This window comes from Rana temporaria, chromosome 1 (genome assembly GCF_905171775.1).
Source record: "Rana temporaria chromosome 1, aRanTem1.1, whole genome shotgun sequence".
Classification (NCBI taxonomy): Eukaryota; Metazoa; Chordata; class Amphibia; order Anura; family Ranidae; genus Rana; species Rana temporaria.
This window is the reverse complement of record NC_053489.1, coordinates 409,206,793-409,225,578: the sequence shown is the minus strand read 5'-3', so window position 1 is coordinate 409,225,578 and position 18,786 is coordinate 409,206,793. Positions and strand designations below refer to the sequence as shown.

At 40.6% G+C, this 18,786-nt stretch overlaps 1 protein-coding gene across 1 annotated transcript in view; it reads right to left on the bottom strand.

Moving 5' to 3' along the window:
* The window catches only part of FRAS1 (Fraser extracellular matrix complex subunit 1), a 660,838-nt gene that overhangs the window by 38,785 nt on the left and 603,267 nt on the right, over window positions 1-18,786 (bottom strand). The window contains exons 62-65 of the mRNA XM_040324225.1: window positions 17,740-17,927; window positions 12,151-12,426; window positions 9,130-9,362; window positions 8,836-8,996 (exon numbers count right to left, since the gene is read on the bottom strand). Coding sequence (XP_040180159.1) covers window positions 8,836-8,996; window positions 9,130-9,362; window positions 12,151-12,426; window positions 17,740-17,927 — 858 coding nt within the window. The remainder of the gene's footprint in view (window positions 1-8,835; window positions 8,997-9,129; window positions 9,363-12,150; window positions 12,427-17,739; window positions 17,928-18,786) is intronic.

Genomic DNA, 18,786 nt, shown 5'->3' with positions numbered 1-18,786 from the left:
AGGCTGCTGAATCGAAGAGCCAGCCGGCTCGATTGTATTTTACATGTCTCATCTCACTTCTTCAATTTGTGCATTTTTATGTTACTTATTAAAAATGTTAAGGGTTTCACGCTATGCCAGTCCCTTCCTTTTTTTTATGTGTTGCATCCTGGATTGCTACGTTGTTTGAGACATCTTCTATGCAATATTAAACTACACTGAGGGATTTATACTACCAATAGAGACCCCAGGCTGGAATATCAACCATATGCGCATATTGATCTCCTATAATTAGAGATCACATCCATCTGGTAAACGGCAGTGTTATTGTTTGGTGGAGGTACTATCTTTTCAGCACTTTTTCCTGGACTATTGGATTAGTTGAACACTGGGGATATTTAAGTTTATATGGACACTCTGCATTAGTATTTTTTAATATATTCACATTTTACCTTTGACGCTATTGGTATTCCTAGTTTTTTTTTTTTGGTTTGTTCACACGGACTGCTATTTATTCACTTGATCATTTTCAGGTTTCTACCTAATTTAGGAATTAACCCCTTCTTGTTATCTTATTGAGGTCTCACAGACCCATTTACAGATATAATTTTTTTCCACTCAGTCAGTGTTTCATAATTTTAATTGATATTTATCTAGCACTTCATTGTCACTAGTGTCACATTTTAGCTTACAACAGCGCAGCTCTTCATTTGACCATAAAATAATTATGCATCACAAATAAAAGCTTTGATACCTGTTATTATTGACTCATTCATATAAGTATGGCAGAGTATTAATCATTCTATATGTAGAAATGATGGCAGAGAATATAATCTACTTATACTACTTAATATTTATTTATAACCTGGTGCAGAGGTACCTGAAATAATGACATACTACGAGTGATAAAAAACATTGTTGACTATGAATTACTGTATATAGTTGCCTGTGGTAAGACTGTCACAAAAATTAGGCTAGGGTATTTATTTAACAGAGTGAGAAACAAACACAATGGGCCAGATTCAGAAACATTTTACGCCGGCGTATCTATTGATACGCCGCGTAAGTTAAAAATTGCGCCTGTCGTATCTATGCGTGGTATTCATGGAACAAGATACGCCTGAATTTTTGCTTAATACGACCAACGTAAGTCTCTTACGCTGTCGTATCTTAGGTGCATATTTACGCTGGCCGCTAGGGGCGCTTCCGTTGATTTATGCGTTGAATATGCAAATGACCTAGATATGCCGATTCACGAACGTACTTGCGCCCGGCGTATTAACATAAGCCGTTTACGTAAGGCTTACGTCCGGCGTAAAGTTACCCCTGCTATATGAGGCGCAACTAATGTTAAGGTATGGACGTCGGAACAAGCATCGAATTTTACGTCGTTTACGTAAGTCGTACGTGAATAGGGCTGTGCGTAAGTTACGTTCACGTCGTAGGCAGTGTTCGACGTATCCTAGGCATTCTATGCGACGTGATTCTGCGCATGCGTACTGGGATACGTCCACGGACGGCACATGCGCCCTTCGTTCGGCCCCTCATTTGCATGGCTCATTTTAATACAACACGCCCACCTCCTTCCAAATTTGAATTACGCGGGCTTACGCCGAACCCATTTACGATACGCCGCCGTAACTTAGGGAGCAAGTGCTTTGTGAATACAGTACTTGCCTCTCTAAGTTACGTCGGCGTAGCGCATATGAGATGGGCTACGCCCGACTAAAGATGCACTCAGGTACGTGAATCTGGGCCATTGTATTTTACAAGGGACCTGAATATCTCAACACTGCCTTAATAGGGACACATTTATTAGTACAAAAAATATATAATGTATGTCCCAACTTAGGACAATAGGAGAGCATATCCCAGACAATTTTCCTTCTGACAAATAAATAAATAAAACATGGTTGTGATTTTATAGACAAGCACATTACATTTTACAACTTTATTTTCTTTTCTCCTGTCCAGTACATCTGGAGTGGAGGTTTCCACCCACTTTACTCAATACTAGTTTAAGATCTTAAAGCGGGCCATCAGTAATTTTTTTCAACTTTCCATCTATTAAATCCTCTGCCTTGTTGTTTTAACTTTGAAAGGTAAAACACTTTTTTTTGCCAGTAACAGCCTGTGCCTTGTACTGTACTCCAAGATAATTCATTTATAGGTAAGTCCGAATTCTTATCATCCAAGTACAGGCCACACAACTAATATTCACAGACCATGGGACATCCCCAAACGATAAAATGAGCAGTGGGCAACAACACAGAAAACAGAACTGCCAACAGGCCCATAGGAAAACAAGGATAAGAAACCAAATAAATACGGATAAGAACATAGTAAAACTTGGAGAATGAGTAAACAGAGGACTAGGTAGCAGCCTTGCAAATCTGGGATGTGGATGCTTGATGTTGAAAAGCCCAAAAGACACCAACAGTCGTGGTGATTGAATGAGCTCTGATGGAGTAGGGAGGAACCCTTTCCCTAAAAATGTAGGCCCTGGCAACACATTGCTTTATTCACATGGCAATGGTGTAGCAGGAAGCAGGATGCCCTCTCCGAGAACCTACAGGCAGAACCAAGGGGGACTCAGTTTTGTTAAGAAACAGCATGGTTGCTAGGTAGACGATGACAGCCCTGGAAACATCCAGGCACTGAGTTTCCTTAACATGTTTTGGGGCAAGACAGAGGGAAGGAAGAACAATATCCTAATAGAGGTGTAAAGAAAATACCAAATTATTAGAAAGGACGGGTTTGGTTTCAAAACCACCTTGTCCTTGTGCAAACATAAAAGACTGTTCCGAATTCCAAATTTCTTGTTCCGAATTCCAAATTTCTTGTTCCGAATTCCAAATTCCGAGTTCCAAATTCCGTGTTACAAATTCCAAATTCCTTGTTTCCGAGTTCCAAATTCTGTATTCTGAATTCCAATTGTGTGTTCCAAATTCAATGTTTCGAATGTTTTCAAATTCTGTGTTCTGAATTTCAAATTCCATGTTTCGAATTCCAAGTTCTGTGTTCTGAATTCCGGGTTCCAAATTCCGTTTTCCAAGTTCCCAATTCCAAATTCCTTTTTCCAAGTCCCAAGCACTGTGTTCCAAATTCCAAATTTCGTGTTCCAAGTTCCAAATTCCGTGTTCAGAATTCCAAATTCTGTGTTCAGAATTCCAAATTCTGTGTTCAGAATTCCAAATTCCGTGTTCAGAATTCCAAATTCCGTGTTCAGAATTCCAAATTCCGTGTTCAGAATTCCAAATTCCGTGTTCTGAATCCTGTGTTCCAAATCCCAAATTCCATTATTTAAAATCCAAATTCCGTGTACTAAATTCCAAATTCCGTGTTCCGAATTCCAAATTCTGTGTTCTGAATTCCAAATTCTATTTTTCAAATTCCGTGTTCCGAATTCTAAATTCCACGTTCCAAATTCTGTGTTTTAAATTCCAAATTCTGTGTTCTGAATTCCAAATGCCGTGTTTCGAATTCCGTGTTCTGAGTTCCAAATTCTGTGTTCTGAATTCCAATTCTGTGTTCCAAATTCCATGTTTCGAATTCCAAATTCCGTGTTCTGAATTCCAAATTCCATGTTTTGAATTCCAAGTTCAGTGTTCCAAATTCCGTGTTCCAAATTCCCAATTCCAAATTCCGTGTTCCAAGTTCCAAGTGCTGTGTTCCGAATTTAAAATGTTGTGTTCCATGTTCCCAATTGCGTGTTCAGAATTCCGAATCCTGTGTTCCAAATCCCAAATTCCATTTTTCAAAATCATAATTCCGTGTTCCAGATTCCGTGTTTCGAATTCCAAATTCCGTGTTCCGAATTCCAAATACTGTGTTCCATATAAGAAATTAACTCATGTACAGTGGCATGTGGTTGTCATCATCCCTTAGTCAATTATAAACGGCAAAATTAACAGTGACCTAGATGGCCTCTTTTTTGTGGGGATCGCTTTGCCACATTTAGCCTTTTTTCCCCTGTCCTTTGATTTGGGGATTATGCGGCTATAATTCCCTGTTTGGGATATAATGTTTTTCTCCTTAGCGGTTGCCAGCTTCCCGGATTGATTAGTTTCCCACTACCAAGATGGACACAACGTCATTTCCGGTTCCCGATATGACGTTCGCGGAAGCCCCCGAGCGACGCTTTTCCATGCGTGTCGCGTCTGGATGACGCGGCACGTGTGATACTATCGTTTTGTTGGGCATTTGACCGCACGGAACGGTCGTTAATAGGGGAGGAACCCACTACCTGGAACGGGGACAAGGTGAGTATTTAAGGACGCCAAGGGGGGGCACTTCGGCATCACTTTCCTCCCATCTGTTGGATGATGAGGAGGGTTTTTTCTTGGAGGATTTTGAACGCTTGTCTCTGCCTCCATTAAGAGGGATACCCGTGGCCTCTCTTCAGTTGGGGTTTTAAAAACATATGGGTCCTTATATGGATATTTTTTCCATCAAAAATATGGTGAGTGCCTTTATGGAATGTTCCACCGGTGAGGGAAACTTTTGTTTCTCCTCCTCAGGGACATTTTACTCTACTCATTGGTTTAATTATTTTGTTGGATCCATATTCTCATTATATATATATATATATATACACCCTTCTTTTCATAGTGATACAATGGGAGGAGTCTAAGTGCCGTCTTATTGAATTTTTTGATTCTGCCCCCCTATGGGTTGGATGGATGGTGAGCCCCCCTTTTGTACGCTTGGTACCGAGATTGAACACCACCACCTGGGAGCTTTTGAGATGTACATCCTGAGACATTGATACATATACCTCCTGAGGAAAAAGTGAGTCATTATTCACGTCTACTCTTTGTGGTGTGACATGGTGATGATTAGCCTTTTGAGTGCTTAATATGTATTTATTTCTGTGTTTTTGTATTTTTCTACTTTAGAATCTGATACTGTAAATTACCCTGAGGAAGAATGTCACACATTCGAAACGCATCAGATTATCTGTCTTGCATGCCTACAGCTCGCTGACTATGGGCATGCTGTGACGGACAGTATCATTTGAATTGTTTTTATAATGATCTCTGTTTCATCATTGATATTGTTTTTCTATTATATTTACGCATTGTAATAAATTTATACTTTTTATGAATTTTGTTGCTTTATATTTGTTGCCCAAAAAATCCCACTCCTATCAAGGTTTTTTCAGTTTATAATACTGTGTTCCAAATCCCAAATTCCATGTTTTGAATTCCAAATTCCGTGTTCCGAATTCCAAATTCCCAATTCAGTGTTCCTAATTAAAATTTCTGTGTTCCGAATTCAAAATTCCATGTTTTGCATTCAAATTCCCTGTTCCAAGGCCCAGATTCACGTAGAATCGCGGCGACGTAACGTATCATAGATACGTTACACCGCCGCAAGTTTTCATCGCAAGTGCCTGATTCACAAAGCACTTGCAATGAAAACCTCCGGCGTAAGCCCGCGTAATTCAAAGGGGCGTGTGCCATTTAAATTAGGCGCGCTCCCGCGCCGGACCTACTACGCATGCTCCCTTTTGAATTTCCCGCCGTGCTTTGCGCGAAGTGACGTCATTTTTTCGAACGGCGACGTGCGTAGCGTACTTCCGTATTCCCGGACGTCTTACGCAAGAAGGAAAAATTTTTACATTTCGACGCGGGAACGACGGCCATACTTTATACAGCACATACGTGTGCTGTGTAAAGTTAGGGCACCTAAAACGACGACTAACTTTGCGACGGGAAACTAGACTAGCAGCGACGTAGCGAACGCGAAAAACCGTCGTGGATCGCCGTAACTACTAATTTGCATACCCGACGCTGGTTTACGACGCAAACTCCCCCCAGCGGCGGCCGCGGTATTGCATCCTAAGATCCGACAGTGTAAAACAATTACACCTGTCGGATCTAAGGGCTATCTATGCGTAACTGATTCTATGAATCAGTCGCATAGATACTCTGAGAGATACGATGGAGTATCTGAGATACTCCGTCGTATCTCGGCTGTGAATCTGGCCCCAAGTTCCAAGCTCTGTGTTCCGAATTCCTAATTTTGTGTTACGAGTTTTAAATTCTGTGTTCCAAAATCCATGTTCCGAATCCTGTGTTCCAAATCCCAAATTCCATTTTTCAAAATCCAAATTCCATGTTCTGAATTCCAAATTTCTTTTTTTCCTGAATCCTGTGTTCCAAATCCCAATTTTCAAAATCCATATTTTGTGTTCTGAATTCCAAATTCCGAATTCCAAATTCTGTGTTCTGAATTCCAAATTCCCAATTCAGTGTTCCGAATTCCAAATTCTGTGTTCCGAATCCCAAATTCCATGTTCCGAATTCCAAATTCCATGTTCCGAATCCCAAATTCTGTGTTCCAAATTCCATGTTTCGAATTCCAATTTCCGTGTTCTGAATTCCAAATTCTGTGTTCCAAATTCCATGTTTCAAATTCCAAATTCCGTGTTCCGAATCCCAAATTCCGTGTTCCGAATCCCAAATTCCATGTTTCCGAGTTTCGAATTCCAAATTCTGTGTTAAAAATTCCATGATTCGAATTCCAAATTCCGTGTTCCGAATCCTGTGTTCCAAATCCCAAATTCCATTTTTCAAAATCCAAATTCCGTGTTCTGAATTCCAAATTCAGTGTTCCGAATTCCAAATTCCGTGTTCCAAATTTCAAATTCTGCACTGCAAATTACAAATTATGTGTTCCAAACTCCAAATCCTGTGTTCCAAATTCCGTGTTCCGAATCCCAAATTCCATGTTTCGAATTCCAAATTCTGTGTTCTGAATTCCCAATTCAGTGTTCCAAATTCCATGTTCCGAATTCTGTGTTCAAAATTCCATGTTCCGAATCCCAAATTCCATGTTCCGAGTTTCTAATTTCAAATTCTGTGTTTCAAATTCCATGTTTCGAATTCCAAATTCGTGTTCTGAATTCAAAATTCGGTGTTCCGAGTTCCAAATACTGTGTTCCAAATTCCAAATACCGTGTTCTGAATTCCAAATTCCCAATTCAGTGTTCCGAATTCAAAATTCCATGTTACGAGTTCTGTGTTTTGTATTCCAGATTTCCTGTTCTGAATTCCGTGTTACGAATTCCAAATTCCATATTTCGAATTCTAAATTCCGTGTTCTAAATTCCAAATTCTGTGTTCCGAGTTCCAAATTTTGTGTTCTGAATTCCAAATTTTGTGTTCTGAATTCCAAATTCCGTGTTCTGAATCCCAAATTCCATGTTCCGAATCCCAAATTCCATGTTCTGAATTCCAAATTCTGTGTTCTGAATTTCAAGTTCCGAATTCCAAATTCTGTGTTACGAGTTACCAATTTCGCGTTCTGTGTTCCAAATTCCGAGTTTTGTGTTCCGAATTCCATATTCTGAATTCCAAATTCCTAGTTCCGAATTCTGTGTTCCAAATGCCATGTTTCGAATTCCAAATTCCGTGTTCCAAATTCTAAATTCCGTGTTCTGAGTTCCGTGTTCTAAATTCTAAATGCAGTGTTCCGAGTTCCAAATTCCGTGTTCTAAATTCCAAATTCCTTGTTCCAAATTTTGTGTTCTGAATTCCAAATCCGTGTTCCAAATTCCATGTTTCAAAATTCCAAATTCTGTGTTCTGAATTCCAAATTCCGAGTTCCAACTAACGTGTTCCAAATTACGTGATAAGGTGGCACTAATGGGCACCGATAAGGTGGCACTGAATATAGGCACTAATATGCGGCACTGATAGGCGACACTGATATGCAGCACTAATGGGCACACATAGGTGGCACTGAAGGACACACATAGGTGGCACTGAAAGGCGCACAATAAGTGACACTGATAGGCGGCACGGATGGGCACCGATAGGTGGCATGGATGGGCACTGATGGATGGTACTGATGTGCATCACTGATTGGCAGGCATTATTGTTTAGCACTGATTGGCATCCATTGTGGGCACTGATCGGCATCCATTGTGGGCACTGATTGGCATTCCTGGTGGCCATGGGTGGCATACCTGGTGGTGACTAGTGGTGGGCATCCCTGATGGTCCAGTATGGGCATCCTCGGGGGGCTGTGCTTATAATCAATCAGCACAGACCCCCCCCTGTCAGAGGAGCAGCCTTTGAACGGCTTTTCCTGATTACACTGTGATCAGCCGGCATTGGACATGGCTGATCACGTGGTAAAGAGCCTCCTTCAGAGACTCTTTACCTAGATCGGATTTACGGTGTGTCAGACTGACACGCCGCAACAACAATCAAAGCAAAGGGGAATCCCCGGGGGCGCAGCGGCTTCTTATTCTGGCCACGTCATATGATGTCAGATAACAAAAACTCTTTGGCGACGTAACTTTGCTATATGGCAGGCAGGAAGTTAATTAAATTTCTCTGGCGAAAAATGTTAGGGGAAAAATATCAGGGGGTACCACAATAAAGTGAATAACTGTCCCCAACCTATACAACTATGTTGTGTGATAAGCACTGCAGCTTGTCTTATTAAAATCCAGGAACAGGTGCCAACATATAGGGAAACCCTGTTTTACCTTATCTACAATGCTCAGTCAGGCTTTATCCATACTTCTTCGTAGGCATAACTCTGAAGAGTCTGGGAACTCTTGGGACTGGAAACTGTAGAAATAGACCATGGCGCTGGACCTGTATAGAACCCTGCAGGTAAGTACACACATCTTGGGTGGGGTTTTATGAGTGCACACTAGGGGTGGCCCTAGCAAGTTTTTTGCCATTGTCCAATCACCTGAAGATAGCCTGCATATAACTCATGGTCTATAAATACAAGTCCTGTACAGTATGATTCAAATATATAGATTCATTCTTTTTTATCCTACGTTTTCAGAATGTTATTTCTCTGGCTTTGAAACTAAAGTGCATACAATACCTGAAATGCCTCTCAAGTCACGGATGGTGACAAGGTTGGAGCACACATGCTGATGGCGATACACAGACTCAGAGAGAAGAAAGTGCAGGTTATGCAGAGGCATAGTAGAGATGAGAGGTAACATGCCATCTTGGTGTGGTATCTGCACTGAGATATGAATTCTAATGGGAAAAAAATAATGCATAGTCAAGATGTAGAATTAAGGCCAATGATGTGTTTCTTTAACTGAATTTTTTCTATTTTATTTTGGGTTGATTTAATTTTATTATAAAATTAAAGGAGTGTATGACATACCTGTTGGGATGTTCTTTATGTTTGACATCCAAATATTTCAAAGTGGCTATAAAAGACTGGGCCTGGAATCCTCTTGCCGTGCCTGCTACTACTGGTGTATGGCAGATGGCACTGTCAGTTCCTATACTCACAATATTGCTTCTCAGTGGTGTGCCCACATGTCCAGCTTTATCCACAGCTTTGGCTACACAGCGTACATGAAAACGCCTGCTGAAATAAATGCTATCCAGAACCTTGGGAGATCAAATTAGACAGAATCACTTTTAAATACATCCATTAAGGCAAACATCAATATAAGATTAAAATAATTTAATCAAGAACTGTATGCATTTTTAACATGTATTATTGCCATAGTTGTTGTATGTCAGAAAAACATGCTGATGGGTAGAAAAAGGATAGTAATAAAAAGTAAAGTCGTGCCTATAGGTGTGGACTGGCAATTTGACAACTCTGGCATTAGCCAGAAGAGATTATATTTCTGGGAGTATATAGGCAAATGATAACTTCTAAAATTGATTCAGTGTTGCTTCATTCTTCACTTGGACCCCGATACATTTCTGAGTTAGTAAGGGGTGCGAGTACATGAACACTGATGAAACATTGGGCTTAAGAAAAGTAGGACTGTGTGCTTAACTTGCCAAGATTCTTTTTTGTGCCTAGGTACCAAGTACTTACTGTATCTGTGCACCTTTGGTGAAGGAGATAACAGCAGCCAGTTATTTAAATGGACATGTCTGTACCTATTATGTATTACTTTAGCTACACCTATTTTATTAATTAACAAACAGCAGCAACCTTATTATAAATTAAACAATAAACACAAAATGTGAAAACTATTTTCATTCTAATACGATTCTCCTACACTCAATGAGCCTGGGTTCACACTAGATGCGCTGTGAATTCACAGCAAATGCGATGCGGATTCGGGACTGCATCTAAATAGCAACTCGTCCATGCGAATCGATCGCAAAGTTAACGTCAGCCCGGAACCAGTTTGCAAAACGCATGTTTGAACACCCATGCGAATGTGATTCTGGTGCGGACAAATAAGGGTCCTGCATTAGTTTGGTGCGAATGCAGCGTGATTTAAACTATACAAATCCATAGCTCAAATCTCACCCGAGACACCACATGTAATTTGCACAGGAATGTGCTGCGATTCCTGTGCGAATTACATGTGGTGTACTGCACGGCAACAGTGTGAACCCGGGCTGAAAAGTTAAAGCAGTATTAAACCCCAAAACAGAAAATGATTACAGCTCACCAATTCTAAGGTGTGGTGGCAGCATTGGTTTTCTTTTTTTAGACTTTTTTTTCTTTACTTTCTCCTGGTGATTAGACAAAGTAGTAGTGTGGTGGAAAGTTTGAACTTCATATTTTATATCAGGGAAACCAGTGCAAAAGATGAATGTATGTTTTACTGGACTTCAAGTTTGTGATCTGACAAAATTGAAGCGCTCAGCTGTCCTTTACATTAACCAAATTGTCCTTTTGTTTTGAAGGGAAGCTGAAAAGCTCCATCATAGCAGGGGCCCTTTGCACACTGGTGTGACTACGCTTCAAAGGATAGCTGCATACCATTTGATAGTTACAATATATTTCCTGATAGGGAGTGGCCACCTGTATATTAGTAAAGGTTCCTTTCATCTCTTGTCTGATTAAGGAACACAATAGGACGCCCTGTGTTAATTGAACATGTCCAATTATGTCCTTGTGATATACTAAGTGTGGGAAATATGTGAGTGGGTGATCACAAGGGAAGTTGGTAGGTGTCAAGAGGAGGTTACCGGTTGGGGGTCATTACTGAAAAGACTCATAGAGGCAACCAATCGAATCCTCGGGAACTTAGAGTTGTTGAAGGAAAAGGTGTAGTCTGAGGGGTATAAAGACGAGTCAAGTGAGATGGACATAGTGAGTGTATGATGTCCTAGCTTGACTGGAGGGCAGACTGAAGCATGATGGATGAGCTGACCCAGGCGTGGTGATGTAAACCCCTTCTCCCCTTCTCCCTCTCCTTCTCTCTCTCTCTCCTTCTCTTTCTCTCTCCTTCTCTTTCTCTCTCTCTCTCCTTCTCTCTCTCTCTCTCTCCTTCCCCCCCTCTCTCTCTCTCTCTCTCCCTCTATCTCTCCCCTTCCCCCTCTCTCTCTCCTTCTCCCTCTCTCTCTCCTTCTCCCTCTCTCCCTTCTCTCTCATCCCTCTCCCCCCCCCTATTTTAAGATAGGGCCTAAGATTAATCTCTGTAACCTTTCCTTTCCTATGACTTGTCATTTCTTACTGATGTATCCATGTTAGCCGTCTTACTGTTTGTATAATTGTGTGCCTTGGATATCATCTTGGTTTTAAAGGTGTTATCGGTTATGTTATACTTGTAAATATTGGAATAATACAAGTTTCTTCTCTGTATCAATAAATGTAATATTTTTCTCTTTTTCGCAGCGCTATTCTTTGTTTTAATTTTTATATAGACAAAAAGGTTTTTATAGCTTATTTTAATTATTTACGTGCGATATTAATATTTCTCTGATTATTAATTATGTACGTGCATTATTAATAATTCTATAACAGTAGTTAGGGGGTTAAGACAAACCCTTTAACACTAACATAAGCTTTTATTTATTTATGTAAAACCTTTAACCCAAAAGGAACAAAACAGTTTACTGTAACTGCTTATAAAGTGTTAGCCATAGTTAAATTGTTAGTCTAGTCCATCTAAATGTTCTAGTCGAATACTAATCTCTCCTCAGAGAGACAATGTTGCTGACCAAAGGTGGCTTTACTACTTCATCCAGAATGCAGACTCCCTAAGACAGGGTGTATGTGGATCACCAAGTGAAATAAAGGAAAAAAGCTTAAAAAAAGGAAAAACGGATGCAGCCACCACCTCTAATGATTGGTAAGCTCCAATATATTACACTTAATTTTTTGCGTTAAATACCATTTAAAATTGTACTACTGCATGTTGTTGTCACGTATCACTTTATGTTTAACCATATGAGGATGATATTTTCTGTTGGTACTCACCATATGATTGACACTTGTGAAAGGGGTAGTATCAGTTATCGTCTCAAAAGGAGATCGGGCCCCACTTGAGTCTGTGGGCGCTGCCACTTCCCAGCTGAATAAAATCGTGGACTGGTTGATCCCGGCCTCCTCACATCGCTCCCTCATTATGGAGTATTTAGGAAAGTGGTGGTCACATGGTGTGACACATACCAATGGGTACCCAGGAGATGGAGATTTTTTTGAACCCTCTTTGGTGACTTCCTCCACATGGTCATAGTCAGCCAAAGATACCACCTGAAAACAAACAGAATAATTCATCAAAGTACTAGATGCAAATAATAGTGTAAAATCACACTTAAAATAAGGCTGCACATTAGCAAAAGAGAAAGGAACGTTTGTAGCTACCACCAGGTCCACGTTCTTGGTTCTCATGATGCTTAAAGACACTTACACTGATTGCTTTGATTATGTTGAAGGCTAAATTTCCCAAAGGCTACACAGGCTGTGCGCTAGGGTGTCAATGCCACCAGAAAAGATGACCAGCCTCCCACACTGACAGTTTTATTTAGCTCCTAAATAAAACTTTACCTATAACAACTTGATAAAAAATAATGCCCTTTAGCAAGGAACATACATTACACATTAATAATTATGCTACCAAAATTAGTGTGCGCTGTAAATTACTTCCAGCATTGTACCTGTTTCTTCTTGCTGGGAGGCTGTCATTCTGCCTAAGCCCAGAGCCCCCAAGTAGCAGTAAATCTTTAGGCTGTCAGCAGATTTGCCTCTAGTGGTTCTGATTTTCGGGACTATGCCGAGAATAGAAAACAACTGAAGCTGTGCAGAGCAGGGTGAGAAAGTGCATTACTAGATTTTAAACAGTAAAGGGCGCTTATTTTTAATGTTTTACCAAGGGGCCAGCCTAAGGTAATCTATCAGAACTTAATTTTTTTAATACTGTTTCACTTTAGGTAGGTTCACATACAGATAACCTAGTCAGACCTTCACTGCCCCCTTTTCCCCCACGGGCATTTACATACTGCCCTTACCGGCCTTCAATTCTGCCCAAGAGTGCCATTACCTCACAGATCATACTGTACCACTGGAGAGTGTGAGGTGGGGCATATAGGCACTGAGTTGCTGGGTGAGTTGCACTGAGACCCGTGGAATGGCGACAAACTTTTACCCTTAAAAATCTCCATAGGCAAGGTTTAAAAAATTCTACAGGTTGCATGTTTTGAGTCACAGAGGAGTTCTAGTGCTAGAATTGTTGCTCTCGCTCTACCGATCGCGGCGATACCTAACATGCGTGGTTTGAACACCGTTTTCAGCTCGGCGGGACGGGGTGCATTAAATAAATGTTTTTTTCTTATTTATTTTACAATTTTATTAAATATTTTACACTTTTTTTTTTTTTAAAGTGTCACTTTTATTCCTATTACAAGGAATGTAAACATCCCTTGTAATAGAAAAAATCATGACAGGTCCTCTTAATTATGAGATCTGGGGGCCAAAAAGACCTCAGATCTCATATTTACACTAAACTGCAATAAAAAAAAATTGTCATTTGAAAAAATGTAAAAAAAAAAACCTTTAACCGCTTGCCGACCGCCGCATGCATTTATATGTCGACAGAATGGCACTCCTGGGCAAAAGGACGTATACTAGTGGGCCATATTCTCCTAGATTTCCCGCGGGCGGCACGTAAGCCATTTGCACTCCGCCACCCCAACCTACAGGAGCAAGTGCTGTATTCCCCAAACACTTGCTCCGTAGTTTGGGCCGGCGGAGTGTAAATGGCCCGGCGTAGCCACGCGTATATCTCCAAGGGGGTGGCTTCTATTTAAATTAAGCCCGCCCCCGATTCTAATGAACTGCGCATGCGCCGGGCTTAAAATAGCCCAGTGCGCATGCTCCAGTTCTCGGCGTAAAACGTCAATGACGCCGACGTGTGCGTCATTGACGTAAAGTCGTATTCAAGAACAACTTAGGGAAACGACGTAGCCGACGGAAAAACACGACGCGGACCCGACGCCATACTTAACATGGCCTACGTGGGACTTGCGTAAACTTACCCCTCATATAGCAGGGGTAAGTTTACGCTTACGCAAACGACGTTAGCGACGGTTACGCGACGCAAATTCGTTCGGGAATAGGCGTATCAGGCTCATTTGCATAAACAAATGAGACCTGAACATAAACGCCATCTAGCGGCGGCCGGCGTAATTACATTTAAGATCCGACAGTGTAAGTGACTTACACATGGCGGATCTTAAGTGTATCTATGCGAAAATGATTCTAAGAATCAGTCGCATAGATACACGGGCCAAAAAAGAGAGATACGATGGAGTATCCTGAGATACTCCACCGTATCCTTACTCAGAATATGGCCCACTGTATTTATTGGCGTATAACACTCACTTTTTTACCCTGAAAATAGAGGGAAAAGCTGTGCCTGCGTGTTATACGCAGGGGGCTGTGGAAAGTTTTTTCCTGAAACTTCCCTCCTAAAGTTAGGGTGCGCGCTATACGCCTGTGCGTGTTATACGCAGATAAATACGGTATATACGTCCCCTTTAAGGAAGCGGCATTGTGGACGCACACCTGCCGCGAGCCCGACCGTGGGTCCCGTGGACTTGATAGCCGCGGGGATACCCGCGATCATCTCACGGTGAGGAAGAACGGGGAGATGCTGATGTAAACAAGCATCTCCCCGCTCTGCCTAGTGACAATAACAGTGATCACCGCTTCCTGTAATCAAAAGTGGTGATCACTGTCTTGTCACAGACAGCCCATCCCCCCTACAGTAAGAATCACTCACTAGGGCACACTTAACCCCTACAGTGCCACCTGGTGGTTAACCCCTTCACTGCCAGTGTAATTTTCACAGTAATCAGTGCATTTTTATAGCACTGGTCGCTGTAAAAATGACAATGGTCCCAAAAATGTGTCAAAAGTGTCCGATGTGTCCGCCATAATGTCGCAGTCACAATAAAAATTATATATATATATATATATTTTTGGGGAATATTTATTATAGCAAAAAAATATTGAATTTTTTTCTAAATTGTCGCTCTTTTTTTGTTTATAGTGCAAAAATAAAAACTGCAGAGGTGATCAAATACCACCAAAAGAAAGCTCTATTTGTGGGGAAAAAAGGACATACATTTTGTTTGGTAGCCACGTCGCACAGCCGTGCAATTATCAGTTAAAGCGACGCACTGCCGAATCGCAAAAAGTGGGCCGGTCTTTGACCAGCAAAATGGTCCGGGGCTTAAGTGGTTAAGAGCTATGGGCGGCAGTGATGTTTTGACGTTGCTTCCGCCCTGCTATAGTATGGAGACGGGTGGGGACCATCTTCCCCTGATTTGTCTCCATACCCAGCCACAGGAGGAACCAGATCGTCTATGCCGCTGCCGACGGCTCCGGGTAAGCGGCGGGGGGCACGGCAGAGCGGCAGGAGGGGGGCCACCATTATTGGAAACCAGACCGCCGGCTGAAGATGAGGATACCTGGGTTAGGGCAGGTAGCTGCTGCCATAACAGAGATATCCCACTTTAAAAAGCCGACATATATCGGCGTGCGGCGGTCCGGAAATGGTTAATAAATGTGCATTCTCTTTGTCCCCAGTTACCCACTTTACAATATTTTTTAAAGGGCCAACATGCTCAGACCTGATCTTTTTACTATTAATCTATTTGACGTTTTTGGGGTTTGTCCTTTTATCTTTTGCAATTTGTCGTTCATTTTTAATTTTTGTGTCCTTGATTACCTTTTTACATATTCTGTTATATTCTTTGTAACATTTAAACAATGATAGTGTTCACGCATTTTTATATTTCTTAAAAGCTCTTTTCTTATTATTTATAGTTTTTTAAACATTGGCTAAAATCTGCAGAGGTGATCAAACACCACCAAAAGAAAGCTCTATTTGTGGGAAAAAAAGGACGCCAATTTTGTTTGGGAGCCACGTCGCACGACCGCACAATTGTCAGTTAAAGCGACGCAGTGCCGAATCGCAAAAAGTGGCCCGGTCATTGACCAGCAATATGGTCCGGGGCTTAAGTGGTTAAACTCATTGGATGTGGTACACCCACCTAGTAATAATCTTGGCAAACACTCTATTGATGCTGCCAGATTGTCACCACGATCTTCTGTCTCGAAGACATGCAGTATTTACTAATCCTGCTTCACTGTTGCTGGCTTTAATGACATTGATTCACAGAGAAAAGGTTATCTCGGAATCTGTGATTTCTACGATGCTCACAGCTAGCAAGGCAGGGTCTATCATCAGACCGAGAAGGCACTCTTTACTTGGTATGAGTCTTGATGCTTCCCTCTCAGTGTTTCTCAGCAGGCCGTATCCTCTCCTTCCTACAGCTGGGTCAAACCAGAGTTTGGTTTTAAGCACTATCAAGAGCCAGATTTCTGCCTTAGCTTTCCTGTTCCAGAGATCACTGGCCTCACTCTTAGATTAGGACCTTTGTCTCCCCCTGTTCATTCCCCTGTAACTCAGTTGGAACTCAATCTGGTTCTTTCTATGCTTCGTTTGAACCTATTATAAATATTCCTCACTCAACTTTAACACACAACATGGTTTTTCCTTGTATCTACCACCTCTGTGAAGTTTGTGTCTGAACTGGTGGCCCAATCCTGCAAGGATTAATTTCCGGTTCTGCATATGGACAAGGTGGTATCCCTCTTGCCTAAAGTAGTTTCTGCCTTTCGCCTCAACTAAGACATTGTTTTCCTGTCCCTCTGACTGGCTCCAGTTCACCAAAAATATATTTCCCTCCATTTTCTGTATATGGTTTGGGCTATGGAAGTCTAAAGCCCCATAAACACTATTAGATTTTCTGTAGATTTTTTTCTTCAGATTTACCAAAACCATATAATATGAGATGAAACCTTAAAGCCTCGTACACACGATCGGATTTCCAATGTGGAATTTTGTATATATACTTTTTTGAAACATTTGTGCACATGTATAAAGTGAAGCAATTTGCTAATACACTTTTAAACAAGGTTACAAATGTATACATATTATTTGCATAGATCACTCTTTGCACTTTCAGTGATTGTATTGGGAGCGCCCTGTATCACATCATCATTCCACGTTCGTTTTTTTACAAATTTCAGGTGCAGCAACCCTTCTCTTTTTAGTTTCACTATTGGCGCCAGTATCCATTTATATATTATTCCTTGCTAGAGACTTGCCACGCAAATTTTCTACAAATTGGAAAAGTGTCAACTAGAACTTGTGCTTTAAGAGCTCTGCAAGTGTACAAAGTGCCAGTAAAAATATGCAGCAAGTTAACAGACTTACAATTCAACACTGCCACAAATTTGTGGCAAGTTATCCCTGCTATCTGGGATACCTTCACAATCACATTATTATCACAAAATATAACCATTTATATATAAAATTACAAATGACACATTTACACAGCATTTATGTCTGATATTAATTATAAAATCTAATAATATTATATTTTTTTAGGGAAACAATATATAATGACTTTGAGCTGTTATGGTGGGTGTTACAGGAATACCTGAGAAGCTAGCTAAACTGACATATATATTACTACTAATTATAACAGTACTTACTATAGGTGGCGAAGGTAATATCAGACTCCCTGCTGCCTCCTGATCCAAAATTGTTACTGTTGCAGTTGTAATATCACCAAGAACAGCCTCAACTGGGTCATCTGGACCAAGAACCACTGAAAAGGACTCATGCCATTCCCTGTCCTCATTTGACAGAATCTCAACCTTAAAAATGATGTGGTCAACACCTGCAAATAGTGACAGATAAACCATAAACTGGTTAATGAATACATTTCTGTATTTTATTTCTGACAAATAAGTGTGTTTGTGTCTTTTATGAGAAAGGTTATGAAATGTAACCTTACCAAATAAAAATATCCATGATGCATTAAGCAAAAATAGCGCAATGAGATGCTGGAAACAGATTGCATCAAGTCAACTTGTCCTACTCTTTAATGTTACACCTTCATAGCTTTTAAAACAAAATGTTTCCTTTTGTTTAACTTTTAATTCAAAATACCCATGCATAGCTGTACAATAGCACCGATTACGGATCAGTTATAATAATGCATTCAACAAAACATGTTTCAATGAATATAGGATTTTAAATAAATAAGTAATTAAAATGCAAACTACATGGTCGCATGGTCATCAAGGTGTGTCCATCACACCTAGATGAGCATGTTGGACATCCCATTTCAAATCCTTTGCTACAACAGCCTCCTCTCTTATTCTGACTGTTGCAGCAGTATACACTCTGTGTTGTATCTTACTTATTCCTCCTGACAACTGCACTCTGTATGTTATATAGTTCTAGTTCTGACCAAAATGTTAAATGTCCCAACAATTGTTGATTTTAATGAAATTCGTCTTTAAGACAGTCTTAGATAAAATTATCACTTTTTATTGCAGAAAAGCATATGTGACGAAATAGTTTACCTTCTGAAAAATTATCATTTGTCCTTAGATTTATATTGTATGTGTCACTGACATTGTCACTTCAGGCACAGACATTTTATGGTACACTTGCAGTTTATACAGTAAATAGGCACAGGTTCTGTTTTATCATTCTAATTTAAGGCATTCCCACTCTTAGGTGAAATCAGT